Source organism: Talpa europaea (assembly GCF_964194135.1).
Source record: "Talpa europaea genome assembly, chromosome: 3".
Classification (NCBI taxonomy): Eukaryota; Metazoa; Chordata; class Mammalia; order Eulipotyphla; family Talpidae; genus Talpa; species Talpa europaea.
This window is the reverse complement of record NC_140069.1, coordinates 97,594,273-97,612,734: the sequence shown is the minus strand read 5'-3', so window position 1 is coordinate 97,612,734 and position 18,462 is coordinate 97,594,273. Positions and strand designations below refer to the sequence as shown.

Sequence of the window (18,462 nt, the reverse complement as noted above, 5' to 3'; positions counted from 1 at the left end):
TGTGTGTGTGTGTGTACACAAGCACAAAATCCTGGCTAAGTCAAGCTAAAATGAAAAAAGCATGATAATAAACCAACTTGAATCATAAAACTGTTGTTTTCCATAATATTAAATGGAGACATTTAAAAATAATGACTTTCATTTAGGAGGGAGGAAAATAATAAAATCCTTGAAAGAAAAAAAATAGAGCCCTACAAAAAGCCACTCTGAAGCAAAATGTGAAAGTTGATCCTAAGAAAAATCATCGTGTTTACGTTCTATAAAGCCAACATTACACTTATACGAAAGCGGAACAAGGACAACACAAAAAAAGAAAACTACAGGCCAATCTCCCTAATGAACACTGATGCAAAAATCCTCAATAAAATTTTAGCAGTCAGAATCCAACAATGTATCCATAAGATGATTCACCATGACCAAGTAGGATTCATTCCAGGGACACAAGGATGGTTTAACATCCGAAAATCAATCAACATTATCCAACACATCAACAAGAAGAAATATAAAAACCATATGATAATATCAATAGATGCTGAGAAAGCTTTCGACAAAGTGCAACACCCATTCATGATAAAAGCCCTTGAAATTCTTGGGATACAAGGAACATACCTCAACATCATAAAGGCCATATATGACAAGCCAACAGCCAATATCATTCTCAATGGTGAAAAGCTGAAAACATTCCCATTGAGATCTGGGACAAGGCAAGGATGTCCACTCTCATCACTGCTTTTCAATATAATACTGGAAGTCCTAGCCAGAGCAATAAGACAAGAGAAAGACATACAAGGAATCCAAATAGGAAAAGAAGAAGTCAAACTATCACCATTTGCAGATGATATGATAATATACATAGAGAACCCCAAAAACTCCACAGAAAAACTAATTCAACTCATCAATCAGTTCAGTAAAGTGGCAGGATACAAAAATCAATACACAAAAGTCAGTAGCCTTCCTATACACAAACAATAAATCTGAAGAAGAAGAAATAAAAAAAATCCCTTTTCCTATCAAAGCAAAAAAAATCAAATACTTGGGAATAAATCTAACAAAAGAGGTAAAGTACCTATACAAAGAAAACTATAAAACACTGTTAAAAGAAATAGAAGACACAAAGAAATGGAAAGACATCCCCTGCTCATGGATTAGAAGAATAAACATTATCAAAATGGCCATGCTACCAAAAGCAATATACAGATTCAATGCTATTCCAATCAAAATTTGAATGTCATTCTTCAAAGAAATAGAACAATTATTGATGAAATTCATATGGAATCACAAAAAACCCCGAATAGCCAAAGCTCTCCTAAAAAAAAAAAAGGAGGGAATGGAGGCATCACACTCCCAGACTTCAAACTATACTACAAAGCCATAATAATCAAAACTGCATGGTATTGGAAAAAGAACAGACACACAGACCAATGGAATCAAATAGAAAATCCAGAAATAAACCCACAGATCTATGGTCAACTTATCTTTGACAAAGGAGCAAAGAATATGCATTGGAGCAAAGAAAGTCTGTTCAATACATGTTGCTGGGAAAACTGGGTCGCTACATGCAAAAGAATGAAGCTTGACCACTACCTCACACCATACACAAAAACCAACTCAAAGACATCTTTACAGATACATGACCCAAAGCAGTGACAGTGAAGGCAAAGATAAACAGCTGGGACTACATCTAATTAAAGAGCTTCTGCACAGCAAAAGAGACAATAACAAAAACAAAGAGAAACCCCACCAACTGGGAGAACATTTTTGCACACAACACTAGTGATAAAGGACTGATCACAAAAATCTGCAAAGAGCTGATGAGACTCAGCAACAACAAAGAAAATAATCCAGTCAAAAAATGGGCAGAAGAGCTAAAAAGAAATTTCTCTGAAAAGGAAATGCAAATGGCCAACAGGCATATGAAAAAATGTTCAACATCACTTGTAATCAGGGAAATGCAAATCAAAACTACAGTGAGATACCATCTTATACCGGTGAGAAAGGCACATATTAAAAAAACTAGCAACAACAAATGTTGGCGAGGATGTGGAGAAAAAGGAACTCTCCTGCACTGTTGATGGGAGTGCAAACTGCTCCAACCACTATGGAGATCTGTGTGGAGATTTCTCGTCTTACTAAACATAGAGCTTCCATATGATCCAGCGATTCCACTCCTAGGTATTTACCCAAAGGGCACAGAAACATCAATTCCAAAGAGCACCTGCACCCCTATGTTTATAGCAGCACTATTTACAATAGCTAAGCTTTGGAAACAACCCAAATGCCCAAAAATAGATGACCAGATCAAGAAGATGTGGTACATATACACCATGGAATATTACTCAGCATTCAAAAAAAATAAACACATGCAATTTGCAGCAACATGGATGGCGCTGGAAGGGATCATGCTCAGCGAAATAAGCCAGAAAGAAAAAGAAAAATATCGGATAGTCTCACTCATAGCAGGTATCTAGAAAACCTAAATAAGGGACCAGGAAAAAGAATAACTATAAGAAAGAAAATATCAAAATCAACAAATAACTATGAACAAGAGACACTCTATGTGGGGTTGGGGGCGAGGAAAGGAGGGCTTGGGGTCAAAATAAGGGGGTTGTAATTGTATGGGGAATATAAAATTTAAAAAAAAAGTAAAATGATTTAAAAAGAAAAAAACATCGTGTTTATTAAATAAAATTTTTAGACACTTGTCAAGTCACTATACAAAGTTTACAATGAGGTTCGCAGTCACAACACTTAAAATGTGTATTATTTTCATTTTTCAAGAGCACTGTTTCTTACTTTATTCTTCCTTACAATATCCTGGAATATAAAATTCCATTTAAAAAGAATATTCTTCCCCTTTTAAGAAGAAAATGCTGAATGAGTCCCCAAAGGTTATAAAAATTGGTGGTAGAATAGAAACTTAGCTTCGGTAATCCGGTCCACATAGGCTTATTTACCTCAGAATTAATAGAATTTAAGTCTTGAATTATGAGCTCTTCACTGAAGATGCACCATATATAATGTACTTCTTAATAAAAGGAGTGGATTCCAATTAAAAAAAAGAATGGAAACTTAAAAATGCAACTCCTCCCCCCAAAAAACAGGTAGTTTTAATTTGCTATATTCTTCAATTAAATTATGCTGCCATATTAATGTTTTCATTACAGCATTATGCTAAAATGATGTTCACATAGATTTAATAAAGGAAAAAAATCCTTAGCTGTATGTTAAACAGAAATCAAGCAGTATGCAAAAATGTGTTTGTGATATCTCACAAACACTTATTTATCCAAATAAGTAAAAAAACTGAAAGACAATTAAAACTTAACAGTAATTACTTCTGTTACCACTGAGAAAGTTACAGGTGATATTTTTTCTCCATTAAATTTCCACATTACAGTGGCCATGAATTATTCTGTTATCAGAAATTAAATTCTACATTAACATAAATATTAAAATGCTAATACACACTGCTTCTGATTGTAGTCCACTTCATTAAATAGATATTTGAATTCAATTTCTAGAGTAAAAACTAATTCAAAACTTTAAAGAATTAAATACTTACATATTCTTCCTGCTCATGATAAATTTCCTGAAATACACTATTACGCAATTGAGTTATTTCTTGTTTGATTTTCTCAATTTCAGATCCCTCATGGTCATCAGACTTTAATCAGAAAGAGAAAAAAATGACTTTACAAGCTTATTAAAGCAGACTGAAAATAAGACTTCCTAGTAATAACTAGTACAACTCCTACAACAAATCTGATTTCTATGTATACTTCAAAAACTAAAAAATAATGGGCCTTGATAACACTTACTGAATATTTATCAGTTTGTCCAAACAACTTTCCCAAAACTTACAAAAACAAATGATAAAAAAATAAAAATACACAATCAATTACATAGACGTTTCTTAATTTGCTTTAAATTTCCTCTAAAACAAGGAAGACAACTTCTATCATAAGATAAATGTTAAAAATTAGAACCTGAATTCAATTAAATTCCCTAGATTTATTTTCTCTATGACATTTGGGTGTTTTGTTTTTTTTTGAAAAAGTAAATATGCATCACATCTACTTACTAAAGAAAGACAATATAGGAATCACAAAAACACCATAAAATTCCAAAGATAATAAGAAGGTATACAGATTTTCAAAATTAGATATATTTGAAATTAAAAAAGGAAATTTAAAAAAGACCCCATTCCCTACAGTCCAGAATAGAATTTAACTAGAAAAATCTTTATTAGTTTTGTTCCATCCCCAATTAAGTGTAGCCAAAGAAGAAAGCTGATTCAAATTGGATTAAGACATACTGTCTATCCCTTTCATACTACATACACATATGCGCATAATTGATACTGTAATGAGCCTAACCAATGGAGAGGTTATATGTATTGATACTGTGATGTTGCTGTTTGCTCAAGAGGTGGAAGTAACTGAGACAGAGTGACTTGTTATCAATTTTTAAAAAGCATTTGTTTACAGAAACAGTGATAAACAGACAAGAAAAGGCAAGTTAAATAAAAACCTGTTTGTGCAGGGAGGTTCTGCCTAAATCAAAATTAATAAGTAGCCCTGATAAGGCTCTGAATAGTGGTCTCTATATTGGCACTGAATTTGAGGCAATTAAGATGCTTACAGGCTCCATACCTACTCCTGCACAGTTTGGTGGGAGCCACCAGACTCTGGCCTGAAAAGTGGCAACTCCCCTCCCTGCAAATGCATGACCACAAGGAGTAGGCCGAGTCTCATCACTTTGTGCCAGTCTCCAAAACTTTCACTAGAGGTTCCTACCTTCCCCTTACCTTTCCTGTCAACTGGTTTATGATATTTTGCACATATTATTACAGTGCGGATTCCATTCCACCCCACCAAATTCATATTACAGTTATAAGCATTTAACTATACTTAGAGGTGAAACCTCCATGCTTCGTAGAAATCAGCACTCTAAAGATCTCAAACTTGATAAAACAACATACAGAAAGAGAAGATAAAATAAAAATTTTAAATGTGAATAATGGTTTAAAGAGTGTACTTATGCATTCCTTTTCCAAAGCAGAGCTCAAAACAAAGTACAGAGTTCAGTAAAAAGCAAGTTTCCTTACTTCCTCCAAATTATTCTTTTCAACCAATTTCCATCTTAGCCGAGCTTTTAAACTTTTCAGTGTTTTTTTAATGGATAGCAACTGATCCACATTTGGGCTCTTGTTTAAACATTCAGTAATTTGTTTCTTAAACTAAGTAAGAGAAAAGAGTCATATTTTCAAAATATAGACAACAATATTTACTAAATAGTCATAACCACTTCTTATTTCTCTATTATAATTCAACTAGTATTTACAGAATTCAGATTGAAATAAGAAATCCTACAATTTGAACCAAGCAATTCTACCAATGATTTCTTAATTTTCCACACTTCTTAAAATAGTTTCAGTTCCAGCAATCAAAGTAGCAACAAAGATAAAAGAAATATTTCCAGATACACACTGAGACACACTTTGTTAAAGAGGATATAAATTAGAATTTCTACCAAGGGAAAGTTTATGTACAGTGTCTTTATGCTTAAAAAAAAAATTGAGAGTAACCTTAATTACTCTAACAGATGAAAGGCTAAATAATGCTATACACCTATACAAGGGATGATGTTTCAGTCATTCAAAAGGATAATACTGAAGAATCAATAATTGTATGGAAAAATGTTCATCAAACACCTTTAAATGAAGGAAATTTTTCAAAATAGCTTACAAAATCATGCAATGCACATTATACACACACACACACACGCGCGCGCGCGCGCGCGCGCCACCATCCAAAAAGGAAATATTCTGAAACTACCACTAAAATTATATCTTAGGCTAGGGGGATTATCTTCTTTTTTTTTTAATTTAAATTTTATTTTTATATTCCCCATACAATTATAACCCCCTTATTTTGACCTCAACACTTCCTTTCCCTGCCCCCCACACCCCACAGAGTGTCTCTGGTTCATAGTTGTTTGCTGATTTTGAGATTTTCTTTCTTATAGTTATTCTTTTTCCTGGTCCCTTATTTAGGTTTTCTAGATTCCTGCTATGAGTGAGACCATCCAGTATTTTTCTTTTTCTTTCTGGCTTATTTCGCTGAGCACAATCCCTTCCAGCGCCATCCATGTTGCTGCAAATTGCATGTGTTTATCTTTTTTGAATGCTGAGTAATATTCCATGGTGTATATGTACCACATCTCCTTGATCCTGTCATCTATTTTTGGGCATTTGGGTTGTTTCCAAATCTTAGCTGTTGTAAATAGTGCTGCTATAAACATAGGGATGCAGGTGCTCTTTGGAATTGATGTTTCTGTGTCCTTTGGGTAAATACCTAGGAGTGGAATTGATGGATCATATGGAAGCTCTATGTTTAGTAGGTCAAGAAATCTCCACACAGCTCTCCATAGTGGTTGGAGCAGTTTGCACTCCCACCAACAGTGCAGGAGAGTTCCTTTTTCTCCACAACCTCACCAACATTTGTTGTTGTTAGTTTTTTTAATATGTGTTAGGCTAGGGGGATCATAATTAAAGTTTTTCTTTCTTTTCCTTCTGTATATAGCAAAATTTCCTACTGGAAACTTGTATGGGCAGAAAGAAAACAAGAAAATAAAGGTTATACTTTAAAAGGTCTAAGAAAATCAAAGATTTAAGACAATCAAAAACTTACTATAATTCTATCATTATAAACTGCTATATCCCCTATAGGGTGAACTGAATAATATACCAGCTAAAAATGGTTGTAGTGTTTTTCTAGCAATAATAAATAACTTGTGTACACATACGGTATTAAAGTATTTGAGAAAAGTTTGAGTATTAATAGAATTTAAAACATGAACATGTAAGACCAATAAAATGAAGCATAATCTGACCTCAACACTCTCCTTGTACTTGGATTGTACTGTAGCAATAAGCCTTTCCTCTGAATGGATCTTTTGTAGTACTTGGCTATATGTATTTGAAATGATCTGCTTGTCTGCATCACCTTGCTCCTAAAGGAAATCACATGCATGGAATTATACACAAAGTTGTACCCAAAATTGTGAAACCAGTAGTAATGGATAAACATCAAAGTAATACCTTTAACAAATTTCTATATCCATTTCAAAATATTTCTCAAATACAAATCTTTTTCTATACCGAAGAGAGATGTCAAAGATATTCATAAGGGAAATTTTACTTCCTTTACATTACTATTTCTAAAGTTGTCTAGATTGAAGCATTAAAAGAAATCAGGGGATACTACTTTACTAAATGCAAGAACTAAACATTATATAGAACTTCACCATTTAATATTTAGAACTCAATATTAACAACCACTTTTAAAATCAAGTCTGACAAAACCATCTAAGTAAGGACTCTATAGTAATAAGGAAGTATAGTAATGCAAATGTATTTTGTGAAGGCATTATGAATAAAATGACAAAAATAAATACATAAAATGAAGACTACAACCCACTGAGACATGGTAAGCAGCCTGAAAAAAATAATAGAATCCCAGTGAACATTATTAACAATACATCAGAGCAGTTCCAGACTATTTTCATAAACTCTGAAAAGTCTTTTCTTTCATTTGGTATAACAAACCAAAGAATCAGGATATGAAGAGGTAATACTCAGATTAAGAGATTTCCTAGAAGTAAACATTGGATTTTTTAATGTGAAATTTCCTGTTAAAATGAAAAGACCACCCTGTGGAAGAACAAGATCTTGCATTGTGCTTGGATTACAACTTGACAGTATTACTCTTTCAAGCAAGCCTCCAAGCGGAATGCTAAGGCAAATCTTAATACTTCCAAACTCGCAAAAGAAACCATACTGCTTAAATGGAAGCAACAATAAAAAAAATCAATACTCACAATCAGAGATATCTCCAGCTCTTTGCAGATACTTGACTCAGTATTTTCTAGGATTTCATCAATGTTACCTATCATGTCTTCAGAAGCCAGTGATTCTTCCACAGATAAATCAAAAACCTCATTTGAAAAATAAAAACAAAAAGTATCTTATTTAATTAATTCAATCAGTATTTATTTGTGTGCACTGGAGCAGAGCATTAGCCCATGCAATAAGCAAAGTGAGGGAAATAAGGGCACACAAAAAGAACAAAAAAAAAAAAAAAATACTGCCCTCATAAAATTTATACACTGAAAGAAAAAAGAAACACAAAAAAATCCCTAAAAAAATTTTTTTAATATAATTAATGGTTAAGAGACATAAGAAGACCACAGAGGGCCTCCCCGGTGGCACAGCGGTTGAGCGCTGAGTTGCGAAGCTGCCCGAAGCCTCTGCAGTGCTGGTTCGATCCCCGGCTGCTCCCCAGCCACCTGAGGAGGGTCCCACATGGCACTGCAGACGTCTCCTGCTGCCCGCTGCTCCCCTCAGCAGTGTACTTCGGTCCTTCTGCCTGCTCTGCTCCCCGCTCTGGCTCTGGTGAATTCTCTCGCCCTCCCGCGCTTCTGACTGTACCCAGTGCTTGTATAAATAAATAAAAATAAATCTTTAAAAAAAAAAAAAAGAAGAAGACCACACAGAGGAAAAGGTGAGGAAAAACAGGAACAACATCCAAGAATTTTTGGGGGAATAGCTTAAAGGAGCAGTCTGAGTAAAAGCTGGTAAAACTTGAAAGCTCAGGTGGCATGTTTAAATCGGATAGGTAGTAGGTAGCCAATATCAGCTCTTGCACAAGGAAGGGCTATTATTTTTTTTTTAATTTTTTTTTTTAAGATTTTTTATTTATTTATACAAGCACTGGGTACAGTCAGAAGCGCAGGAGGGTGAGAGAATTCACCAGAGCCAGAGCAGGGAGCGGAACAGGCAGAAGGACCCAAGTACACTGCTGAGGGGAGCAGCGGGCGGCAGGAGAGGTCTGCGCGCCATGTGGGACCCTCCTCCGGTGACCAGGGAGCAGCCGGGGATTGAACCGGCGCCACAGAGGCCGCGGGCAGCTTCGCAACCCAGTGCTCAACTGCTGCGCCACCGGGGAGGCCCAAGGAAGGGCTATTATTATAGCTGGTACTTAATAATAACCTACTGGTATTTAGGAATCTGAAGATTTAAAGTTAAAGATTAAACCCATATGATTTCCTCCTCATTAGAAAAACAAAGATATTTCCTGTCATGAAATAGGGTTTATAATAAGGTAGTAAGCAATAAAATCAGTTTACAATACTGAACATAAAAGCTACAGGCAGTCACTTTGATTCACAGATTCAGATTTTTTCATTATGGAGATCTGGATTTGGAAGACAACAATGAACATGACAGAAAAGGACAATTAATAACAAACCAAAATAGAAAGATGATTATGACTGATAACAAAAGACAAAAAAATCAGTTATGTAAATGTATCCATAAGAAAGTTTCAAAAACAAAAAGTTCTGGAAATTAAAGAGTTGGGGTTTTGTTTTTTGTTTTTTCCCCATAACAAAGCTAGGTGTGAATATTTGGAAATCATTCCCACAGAGAAGATAAATGGCACCACAGGTGTCCTTACCCTTGCCAAGAATGTTGTAAAGCAAACAGAAGAACAGAGACTCAATAACAAAATTAGACCAAAACTGAATTAGGGTTCTGAATACATTATGCAAAACCACATGCCCCCAAGTTTTTAGAAAAATGTTGTATCAACAAAGACTAATATTCCCTATGTATAGATATCTTCAAGATAAGTAAGATATCTAAAATTTAAAAGACTTAAACACTACCAAACAATTAACACATCATTTAAGCATAACTACTCCAGCAATGTTAAAATACAGGCCTTGTTGAAAAAACAAAAACAAAAAAAGATGAATGTTCTACTACTGTCTAAGTACATAATATACACATACCCTTATCTCTACACTATAGCTGCAAAATGTACACTACACTTGTAATAAACTCCAATGATATTATATTATACCTACAGTTAAGTTTTCATATAATTCCTAAACAGAGAATATATATACATGTAAATTCTTCACTCTTCCACACCAGTGCACACATTTTTATCCATTCTCATTCATGCTCATAATCACTCTTTCCTGTACACATGAACATGTTCTCAAAAGTATATTACATTTGAAGAAGAAAACCGTATTTCTTGGTACACTACCACTGGGCAGGAGCTCATATTACCTTTAAGGTATTCTGGAACCATGCTACAAGACATTGTAGAGAAGCTTCTGTTTCATTTCTGACATTGGTGAACTCTTCTCTTTTATCACACTTCCAGTCATAAAATTTCTTAAATATTTCTTCAGAATTTGTCCAGTCTTTGGCCTGTCCATATACCGCTTCTAAGGAAATTGACAAATCCTGTAGAGATATATTTCTGTTTGTTAAAGGTTATTATTTATCAGCTTTGCATTAGTATTCAAGCACTACATTAAAATACGATTTTGTGTTGAACTCCTATACTTAAGAATTTTATAAATAAAATTTAGACTAGACAAGGCATGAACATATAATACTACATAAAAGGTGATTTATTTGGGTTATTTATTACATTAATTAAGGTTACAAATACAGCCTACCCTTGAACAGGAATTTGAACTGCATGAATTCACTTATATACAAATTTTCTTGTAAAAAGAGTGTATGTAAACTAACTGTATGAATACAGGCAGTACTGTAAAATGTATTTTTCTTCCTTATGATTTTCTTAGTAACACTGTCTTTTCTTTAGTTTACTTTATTGAAAGAACATAGTATATTATATATATATGTATATATTACATACAAAATATGTGTTAATTGACTATTTATGTTATCACTAAGGCTTCTGGCCAGCTGCATGCAGGTTACTAGTGAAGTTCTGGGGGGAAATCAGAAGATGTATGAACAGTTTCTACTGCACTGGAAAGGGTCAATGTTCCTAATCCCCAAGTATAAGGTCAACAGTAGAAAGTTTTAAAGTCTTAAGTTTTTAATTAAATAGAAATTACCTCCTTTCCTTGACTTCAAGTAAGAATCACTACTGTTTTGTCCTAACATAGAAGTTTATAAAACCTCTTCCTGAATAAACTACAAACCAAAATATACAAATAATTGCAATTAAGGAAAGACAGTGACCATTTATATATACATAAAAAGTTTTTCTAAAGGACTAGAGGAAACAAGAGCACCTTTTGGCCCTCTCCAGGAATCAAACCTTGGAATGTGACAGAAACAAGAGTAGTAGATGTCTTTTCTAAAGGACTAGAGGAAGCTTTTCTAAAGGACTAGAGGAAACAAGAGCACCTTTTGGCTCTCTCCAGGAATCAAACCTTGGAATGTGATAGAAACAAGAGGAGCAGATGTCATAAATTTTTATCATGAAATAGTCAAAAACGCCTGGAAAGACAGAGGATGGTTGGTGCTTAGTAGTGAAGGACATGAAGTGGGAGGAGGCATTTACAACATCAGGGAAAAACCTATGGGAAAAGAGAGCTTTCTTCACATGCCCTCCTCTCTCCTTCACACTGGGCAGGAAAGCAGCAGCATAAGTAAGAGACAAGGTGTTTATACAAGTATAGTACAGGATCCAAATGAGGCAAAAATGGTAAGTACAAAAGAGCATTCTCTTCCTTTTCCTCTGTATTTACAACTAAGGGTCTGAGTCCCTTGAAAGAGTCATGGCTGAAGTAGGACTAGGAAGTACCATGAAGACTAAGGTCTCATGCAGTAGAGATGAAAAGAGGGTATACTGGAATTAGTTTGCAACCCCTACTCTGAGAAACACCCCTATTCCTAAACATAACTGAAAACTCTGAAGTGGGAGACAAAGCTACCATACCTATATAACAGTTCAAATCTAACATCACTTACAGTTTGCCAAGGCAATATATGAGATCCTGAGGGAAGGATAGAAGATAAAATATGTGACGAATACAAGCACTCTGAAAGAGATATAACAAACGTAGAAAACTTATAAAAAGGAGGCAAAAGCAATGGTACAGATAAACTAAGATCAAAATATACCCAACAAACATACCCAAGAAAGAAAGAATATTGTGAACATAAAGCAAAACCAGTTATAAATAAAAAATTTACTTATAACCAACTTATTAGGTAGGTAATAAAAAAATAATCTTTGAAATAAAGGATTGGCTAAACGGTGGAAGAAATATAGCTAAAAAACAATCAGTGAGCTAGATGGTTAAGTCAAGAATCCCTCCAAAGAGACACAAAGAGATAGAAAAGATAGAAAAATTATGAGCAATTAAAATATGAAGATATGAGTTTAAATGTTCCTGTAACAGAAGTCACAGAATGAGAGAAAAAGTAAATGGGGTTGGTAGGGAAGTGGAGACAGTCTCTTAAGAAATAATTACCTACTATTTCCTACTTAAACATATAACTGAATGACTCACATAGATCTAAGCTTAAATGTTTTTAAAATTTCAGAACAAAGTCAAGAAAAATATGTTGGAAATTCCAGGGGCGAGAAAAGATCACAGAAGAACAAAAATCAGACTAATAGCAACAACTGTAGAAATAAGAAGACAATGGATCATCGCTGTCAAAGGTGTAAAGGAAAAAAGGTCTTTGAACCTAATATTGTATAGCCAACTAAACAACTACTTTAAGTGCTTAAATGTAAACAATTGTTTAAATGTTTAAGTTGTTTAAGTAAGATTTACTGAGATATTTATTATCTCACAAAGTCCACAACATGACTGCCTTGAAAGTACTTATGAAAAATACTACAAAACACAGAGAAAACCAAAAGATGTCCAAGAACTCATGAGTGATAACTAGAAAATAAATCTAACATTTATTATCTGATTTATCAGTATACAATATATCATTAACAATCTCAAAATCCTGAACAACTGTGCCTATTTGATTAACCGGTTTCTGGGAGGGAAACAGAGAGAGAGAAAGAAGAAGACAAGTAAGAATGTTCTTTAATATTAGGGACAGAAGGTAGAACAGGAGAAAAATGCAACCATGATAAACCCAAAATAATCAGAGGAATAAGTTCTAATAAAATAGTAATTGTAAATAAATCAGTTAAGTCACCCATCAAAAGGTAGCTTTAGAGGTGGGGTTCTTTTTAAAAATGATGAGTTAGTGTGATGTCCAAGAGAGACATTTAAAGTAAGAGGTGGGGACTCCCGGAGACCTCAAACAGCCCCAGACCAGCAGGTAAGCTTGTGCTGAAAAGCAGCGCTCTTGAAAAGGATACCCGGATTGCGGCTGCCCAGGTCCCTGTGCCTGTGACCTAGGCTTGCGGGGAGACGCGCGGGGGCCCTCACTGAGGTGAATGTCCCTCACTGAGTAATCAGAAACCAGGCGCCCGGACATGGGAGCAGGGTGCAAAAGGCGCCATTTCTGCAGACACTGAACTGGGCTACAGCCCACGTCCTGGACCTGAGGGCTTTGGAACTAGACCCGGGGCATGAAATTCACGGCGTGGGATGCCCATGACAGTGGGGCACAAGGCAAACACAGCACCCCAAATCCATTGAGGCTTTCCACACCACTCCCACTCTGTTCCCCTGTCCCACGGGGTAAAAAAAAAAACAGCTCCCCAAGGACACTAGGAGAGATCTCTGGCACCACCTAGCAACCAGAAAAAAAATCACCAACACCCCACAGAATAGGGAACTTTCTTCAGTAAAGACTGCTTGAAACCAACGGAAGGCTCCCGGGGGAGTCAGAGGTGAGCTGGGAAGTTCACCCAAGCAAGGCCTCTTCTGACCAGCAGTCTGAGCCCAGAGGGGGAGCGGGCACCCATGGCTGGGGCAGATCCAACATGAGGGACAGTGTGCCTGTCTCCGAATCGCCATTTTAGAATAGGGACCTTTCTTCAATAAAGACTGCTTGAAACCAGCAGAAGGTTCCTGGAGGAGCCAGAGGTGAGCCAGGAAGTTTGCCCACGCCAGGCCCCTTCTGGCCAGCAGTCTGAGCCCAGAGGGGAGCGGGCACCCACGGCTGGGGCAGACCGGGCGTGGAAGAGTGTGCCTGTCTCCAAAGTGCTATTTTAGAACAGGGACCTTTCTTCAATAAAGACTGCTTGAATCTGGCAGAAGGCTCCCCGTGGAGCCAGAGGGAGAAGGTTCCCTGTGATGTCAGAGGTGAGCTGAAGGCCCCCACAAGCCCAGTCCCACTTGGCAGGAAGTTGGAGCCCAGAGGAGGATCCAGAGATTTGGAACCCAGAGTGCAATCCAGCTGCCCCACTTCCAAGGAAGTCTGTGGGACTTCAAGACGCACCTGTATAATTAAACACAGAAGGAGGAGAGATTCTGTGACAGTGACCACTATATATACTCAGTACCACTGCCTCACTAGACTTCTGGCATAACAGTTTTGACTCATTTGGATTGCCGAAAAACACCAAAGAGATGCCAGCCAGTACCAGTGGCACAGTGTCCCAACGCATAAGGCAAAGTAGAAGAAAGGCAGCAGGGAAAAGAAAAACTACAAGCAAAGTAGCAATGCCTCAGAAAAAAGACACACCACCAAAAAAAAAAAAAAAAAAAACAATCCACCAGCTTGCAACTACGGTGACTTGGAAGAACTTGTGAGCCTTCCAGAAAAAGAATTTAAAATTGCCGTGATGAAAAAACTGATGGAAGTCATGAAGGAAAAGAATGTTCAGAAGAATGATTGAGTACCTAAAGAGGGAAATGAAGGAAATGCAGGAGATCAAAGGATTAATAGAAGAGCTAAAGAATATTGGGAAAAGCAGTGATAACAGAATAGAGGAGATGGAAGAACGAATAAGTACTCTCTAAGACACAGAAATAAAAAGAACCAAAACAGAAAAGGAAAGAGAAGTACGAAGGAAAAAGACTGAAGAAAGATATTGGGAACTATCTGACTCTATGAGGAAAGGAAATATAAGAGTTATAGAAATACCAGAAGGAGAGGAGAGAGATGTAGGAACAGAGAAAATATTCAAGGAGATAAATGAAGAGAACTTCCTAAACATGAAGGAGCTGAAAATTGATATACAAGAAGCAAGAAGAACACCAAACTTCCACGACGAAAGGAAAAATACAGCAAGACACTTAATAGTAAAGCTCCCAAGAATCCAGGACAAGGAAAAAATAATGAAGCTGACAAGAGGGAAGATACAGATAACATTCAAAGGAAAACCAATCAGGCTGATATCAGACTTCTCAAAGAAACACGACAGACAAGGAGACAGTGGAGGGACATAGTCAACAGACTTCAAGACAACAGATGCCAACCAAGAATACTCTATCCTGCAAAGCTTTCATTCCTCTATGAAGAAAGAATAAGGACCTTCCAGACAAAAGAAACTCTGGAATTTCATTACGACTAAACCCACACTCGAAAAAATACTACAAGGAATCCTAAAGCCAGAACCTCAGAGGGACAAAAAACAACGAAAGAAGGCCAAAAAAAAAAAAAAACAAACACAAAAGTTATTAAAAGAATAAATAAATAAAATCAAAGGAAAGACAAACACAATAGCAAATACATACGCTAACATATCAAAATTAACTCTAAATGTAAATGGACTAAACTCTTCAATAAAAAGACAGAGTCGCAGGCTGGATTAAGAAAAAAAACCCAACCTTTTGCTGTCTCCAGGAAACACATTTAGCTACAAAAGATAAAAATAGACTCAAAGTTAAAGGATGCAAAACAATCCTACAAGCAAATGGACCAAAAAAGAAAGCAGGAACAGCTATACTTATATCAGATAAAACATTTCAAACTCAAAAAGGTAGAAAGAGACCCCAATGGTCACTACATTATGATCAAGGGAACAATACTTCAGGAAGAAATAACACTCATTAACATATATTCACCTAACGAAGGAACACCAAAACATATCAGACAACTATTATCATCTCTGAAAACAGACATCAGAGAAAACACATACGTAGTAGGAGACTTCAACACACCACTATCAACAATGGATAGATCAATGAGACAAAAAATAAGTAAAGACACTAAAGCTCTAAATAAGGATCTAGAGCACTTGGGCTTAACAGACATCTATAGAACACTAACCCCCAAAAAAAACTAAGTACACATTTTTCTCAAGCACACACGGATCATTCTCCAGGATCAATCACATACTGGGCCACAAGACAAACATCAACAGATACACCAAGATTGAAATCATACAAAACATCTTTTCTGACCATGAAGGCATCAAACTAGATGCCTAAACCATAAAAAAGAAGGCAAGGAACTCTCCTACCTCATGGAGATTGAAACCCACACTACTGGAAGACCACCGGACTAATGAGGAGATCAAAGAAGAAATTTAAAAAATCTTTGAACTGAATGACAAGGAGGACACCAATTTCCTAAATGTATGGGATGCAGCAAAAGCAGTAATAAGAGAAAAATATATAGCAATAGAGGCTCACATCAAGAAACAAGAAAGAACTCAAAGAAACAACCAAATCTTGAAGCTTAAAGAACAACAAAAAAACCCCAAAACCAGCAGAAGAAAAGAAATAATAAATACCAAAGCAGAAACAAATCAAATCAAAACTAAAAAAACAATCCAAAAGATCAATGAAACCAAGAGCTGGTTCTTTGAAAAAATAAATAAAATAGACAAACCCCTAGCCAGGCTCACAAAGGAAAAAAGGGAGAAAGCACAAATACACAGGATCACAAATGAAAGAAGAGAAATCACAACAGGCACAGCAGAAATCAAAAGAATAATCAGAAAATACTATGAACAGTTATATGGACACAGTTCAACAATCTAGAGGAGATGGACAAATTCCTACAACTCTACAATCACCCAAAGCTAGATAAAGAAGAAATAGAACACCTAAACCAACCAATTACAAGCAGCGAAATTGAAATGGTAATCAAAAACCTCCCCAAAAACAAAAGCCCAGGACCTGATGGATTTACAAATGAATTCTACCAAACGTTCAGAAACGAATTAGTGCCTATCCTTCACAAACTCTTCCAAAAAACTGAGAAGGAAGGGATAATACCAAACACGTTCTATGAAGCCAACATTACACTCATACCAAAACTGAACAAGGACAACACAAAAAAAGAAAACTACAGGCCAATCTCCCTAATGAACACTGAGGCAAAAACCCTTAATAAAATTTTAGCTATCAGAATCCAACAATGTATCCATAAGATGATTCACCGCGACCAAGTTGGATTCATTCCAGGGACACAAGGATGGGTTAACATCCGAAAATCAATCAACGTTATCCAACTCATCAACAAAAAGAAATATAAAAACTATATGATACTGAGAAAGCTTTCGACAAAGTGCAACACCCATTCATGATAAAAGCCCTTGAAATTCTTGGGATACAAGGAACATACCTCAACATCATAAAGGCCACATATGACAAGCCAACAGCCAGTATCATTCTCAATGTTGAAAAGCTGAAAGCAATTCATTAAGATCTGGAACAAGACAAGGATGTCCACTCTCATCACTGCTTTTCAATATAATACTGGAAGTGCTAGCCAGGGCAATAAGACAAGAGAAAGACATACAAGGAATACAAATAGGAAAAGAAGTCAATCTATCACTATTTGCAGATGATATGATAATATACATAGAGAACCCCAAAAACTCCACAGAAAAACTAATTCAACTCATCAATCAGTTCAGTAAAGTGACAGGATACAAAATCAATACACAAAAGTCAGTAGCCTTCCTATACACAAACAATAAATCTGAAGAAATCAAAAAAAACTATCCCTTTTATTATCGAAACAAAAAAAAATCAAATACTTGGGAATAAATCTAACCAAAGAGGTAGAGGACCTATACAAAGAAAACTATAAAACACTGTTAAAGAAATAGAAGAAGACGCAAAGAAATGGAAAGACATCCCCTGCTCATGGATTAGAAGAATAAACATTATTAAAATGGCCATCCTACCAAAAGCAATATACAGATTCAATGCTATTCCAATCAAAATTTCAATGTCATTCTTCAAAGAAATAGAACAATTATTGATGAAATTCTTATGAATCACCAAAAACCCTGAATAGCCAAAGATCTCCTGGGAAAAAAAGAGAAGGGAATGGAGGCATCACACTCCCAGACTTCAAACTATACTACAAAGCCACAATCATCAAAACTGCATGGTATTGAAACAAGAACAGACACACACAGATCAATGGAATCTAACAGAAAATCCAGAAATAAACCCACAGATTTATGGTCAACTAATTTTTGACAAAGGAGCAAAGAATATGCTTTGGAGCAAAGAAAGTTTGTTCAATACATGGTGCTGGGAAAACTGGGTCGCTACATGCAAACGAATGAAGCTTGACTACTACCTAACACCATGCACAAAAACCAACTCAAAATGGATAAAAACCGAGACATAAGACCTGTAACCATAAAATACATAGAAGGAAATACAGGCGAAACGCTACATGATATGTACATCAAAGACATCTTTACAGACACATCACCCAAAGCAGTGACAGTGAAGGCAAAGATAAACGGCTGGGACTACGTCAAATTAAAGAGCTTCTGCATAGCA

At 35.9% G+C, this 18,462-nt stretch overlaps 1 protein-coding gene across 1 annotated transcript in view; it reads right to left on the bottom strand.

The window, feature by feature from the left end:
• Positions 1-18,462, bottom strand: part of STK31 (serine/threonine kinase 31) — a gene marked incomplete at both ends in the record, with an annotated part of 72,664 nt that overhangs the window by 20,164 nt on the left and 34,038 nt on the right. Inside the window, 5 exons of the mRNA XM_084230594.1 lie at positions 3,563-3,664; positions 5,108-5,239; positions 6,895-7,014; positions 7,882-7,998; positions 10,142-10,321. Of these exons, the coding sequence (XP_084086720.1) occupies positions 3,563-3,664; positions 5,108-5,239; positions 6,895-7,014; positions 7,882-7,998; positions 10,142-10,321 (651 nt within the window). The remainder of the gene's footprint in view (positions 1-3,562; positions 3,665-5,107; positions 5,240-6,894; positions 7,015-7,881; positions 7,999-10,141; positions 10,322-18,462) is intronic.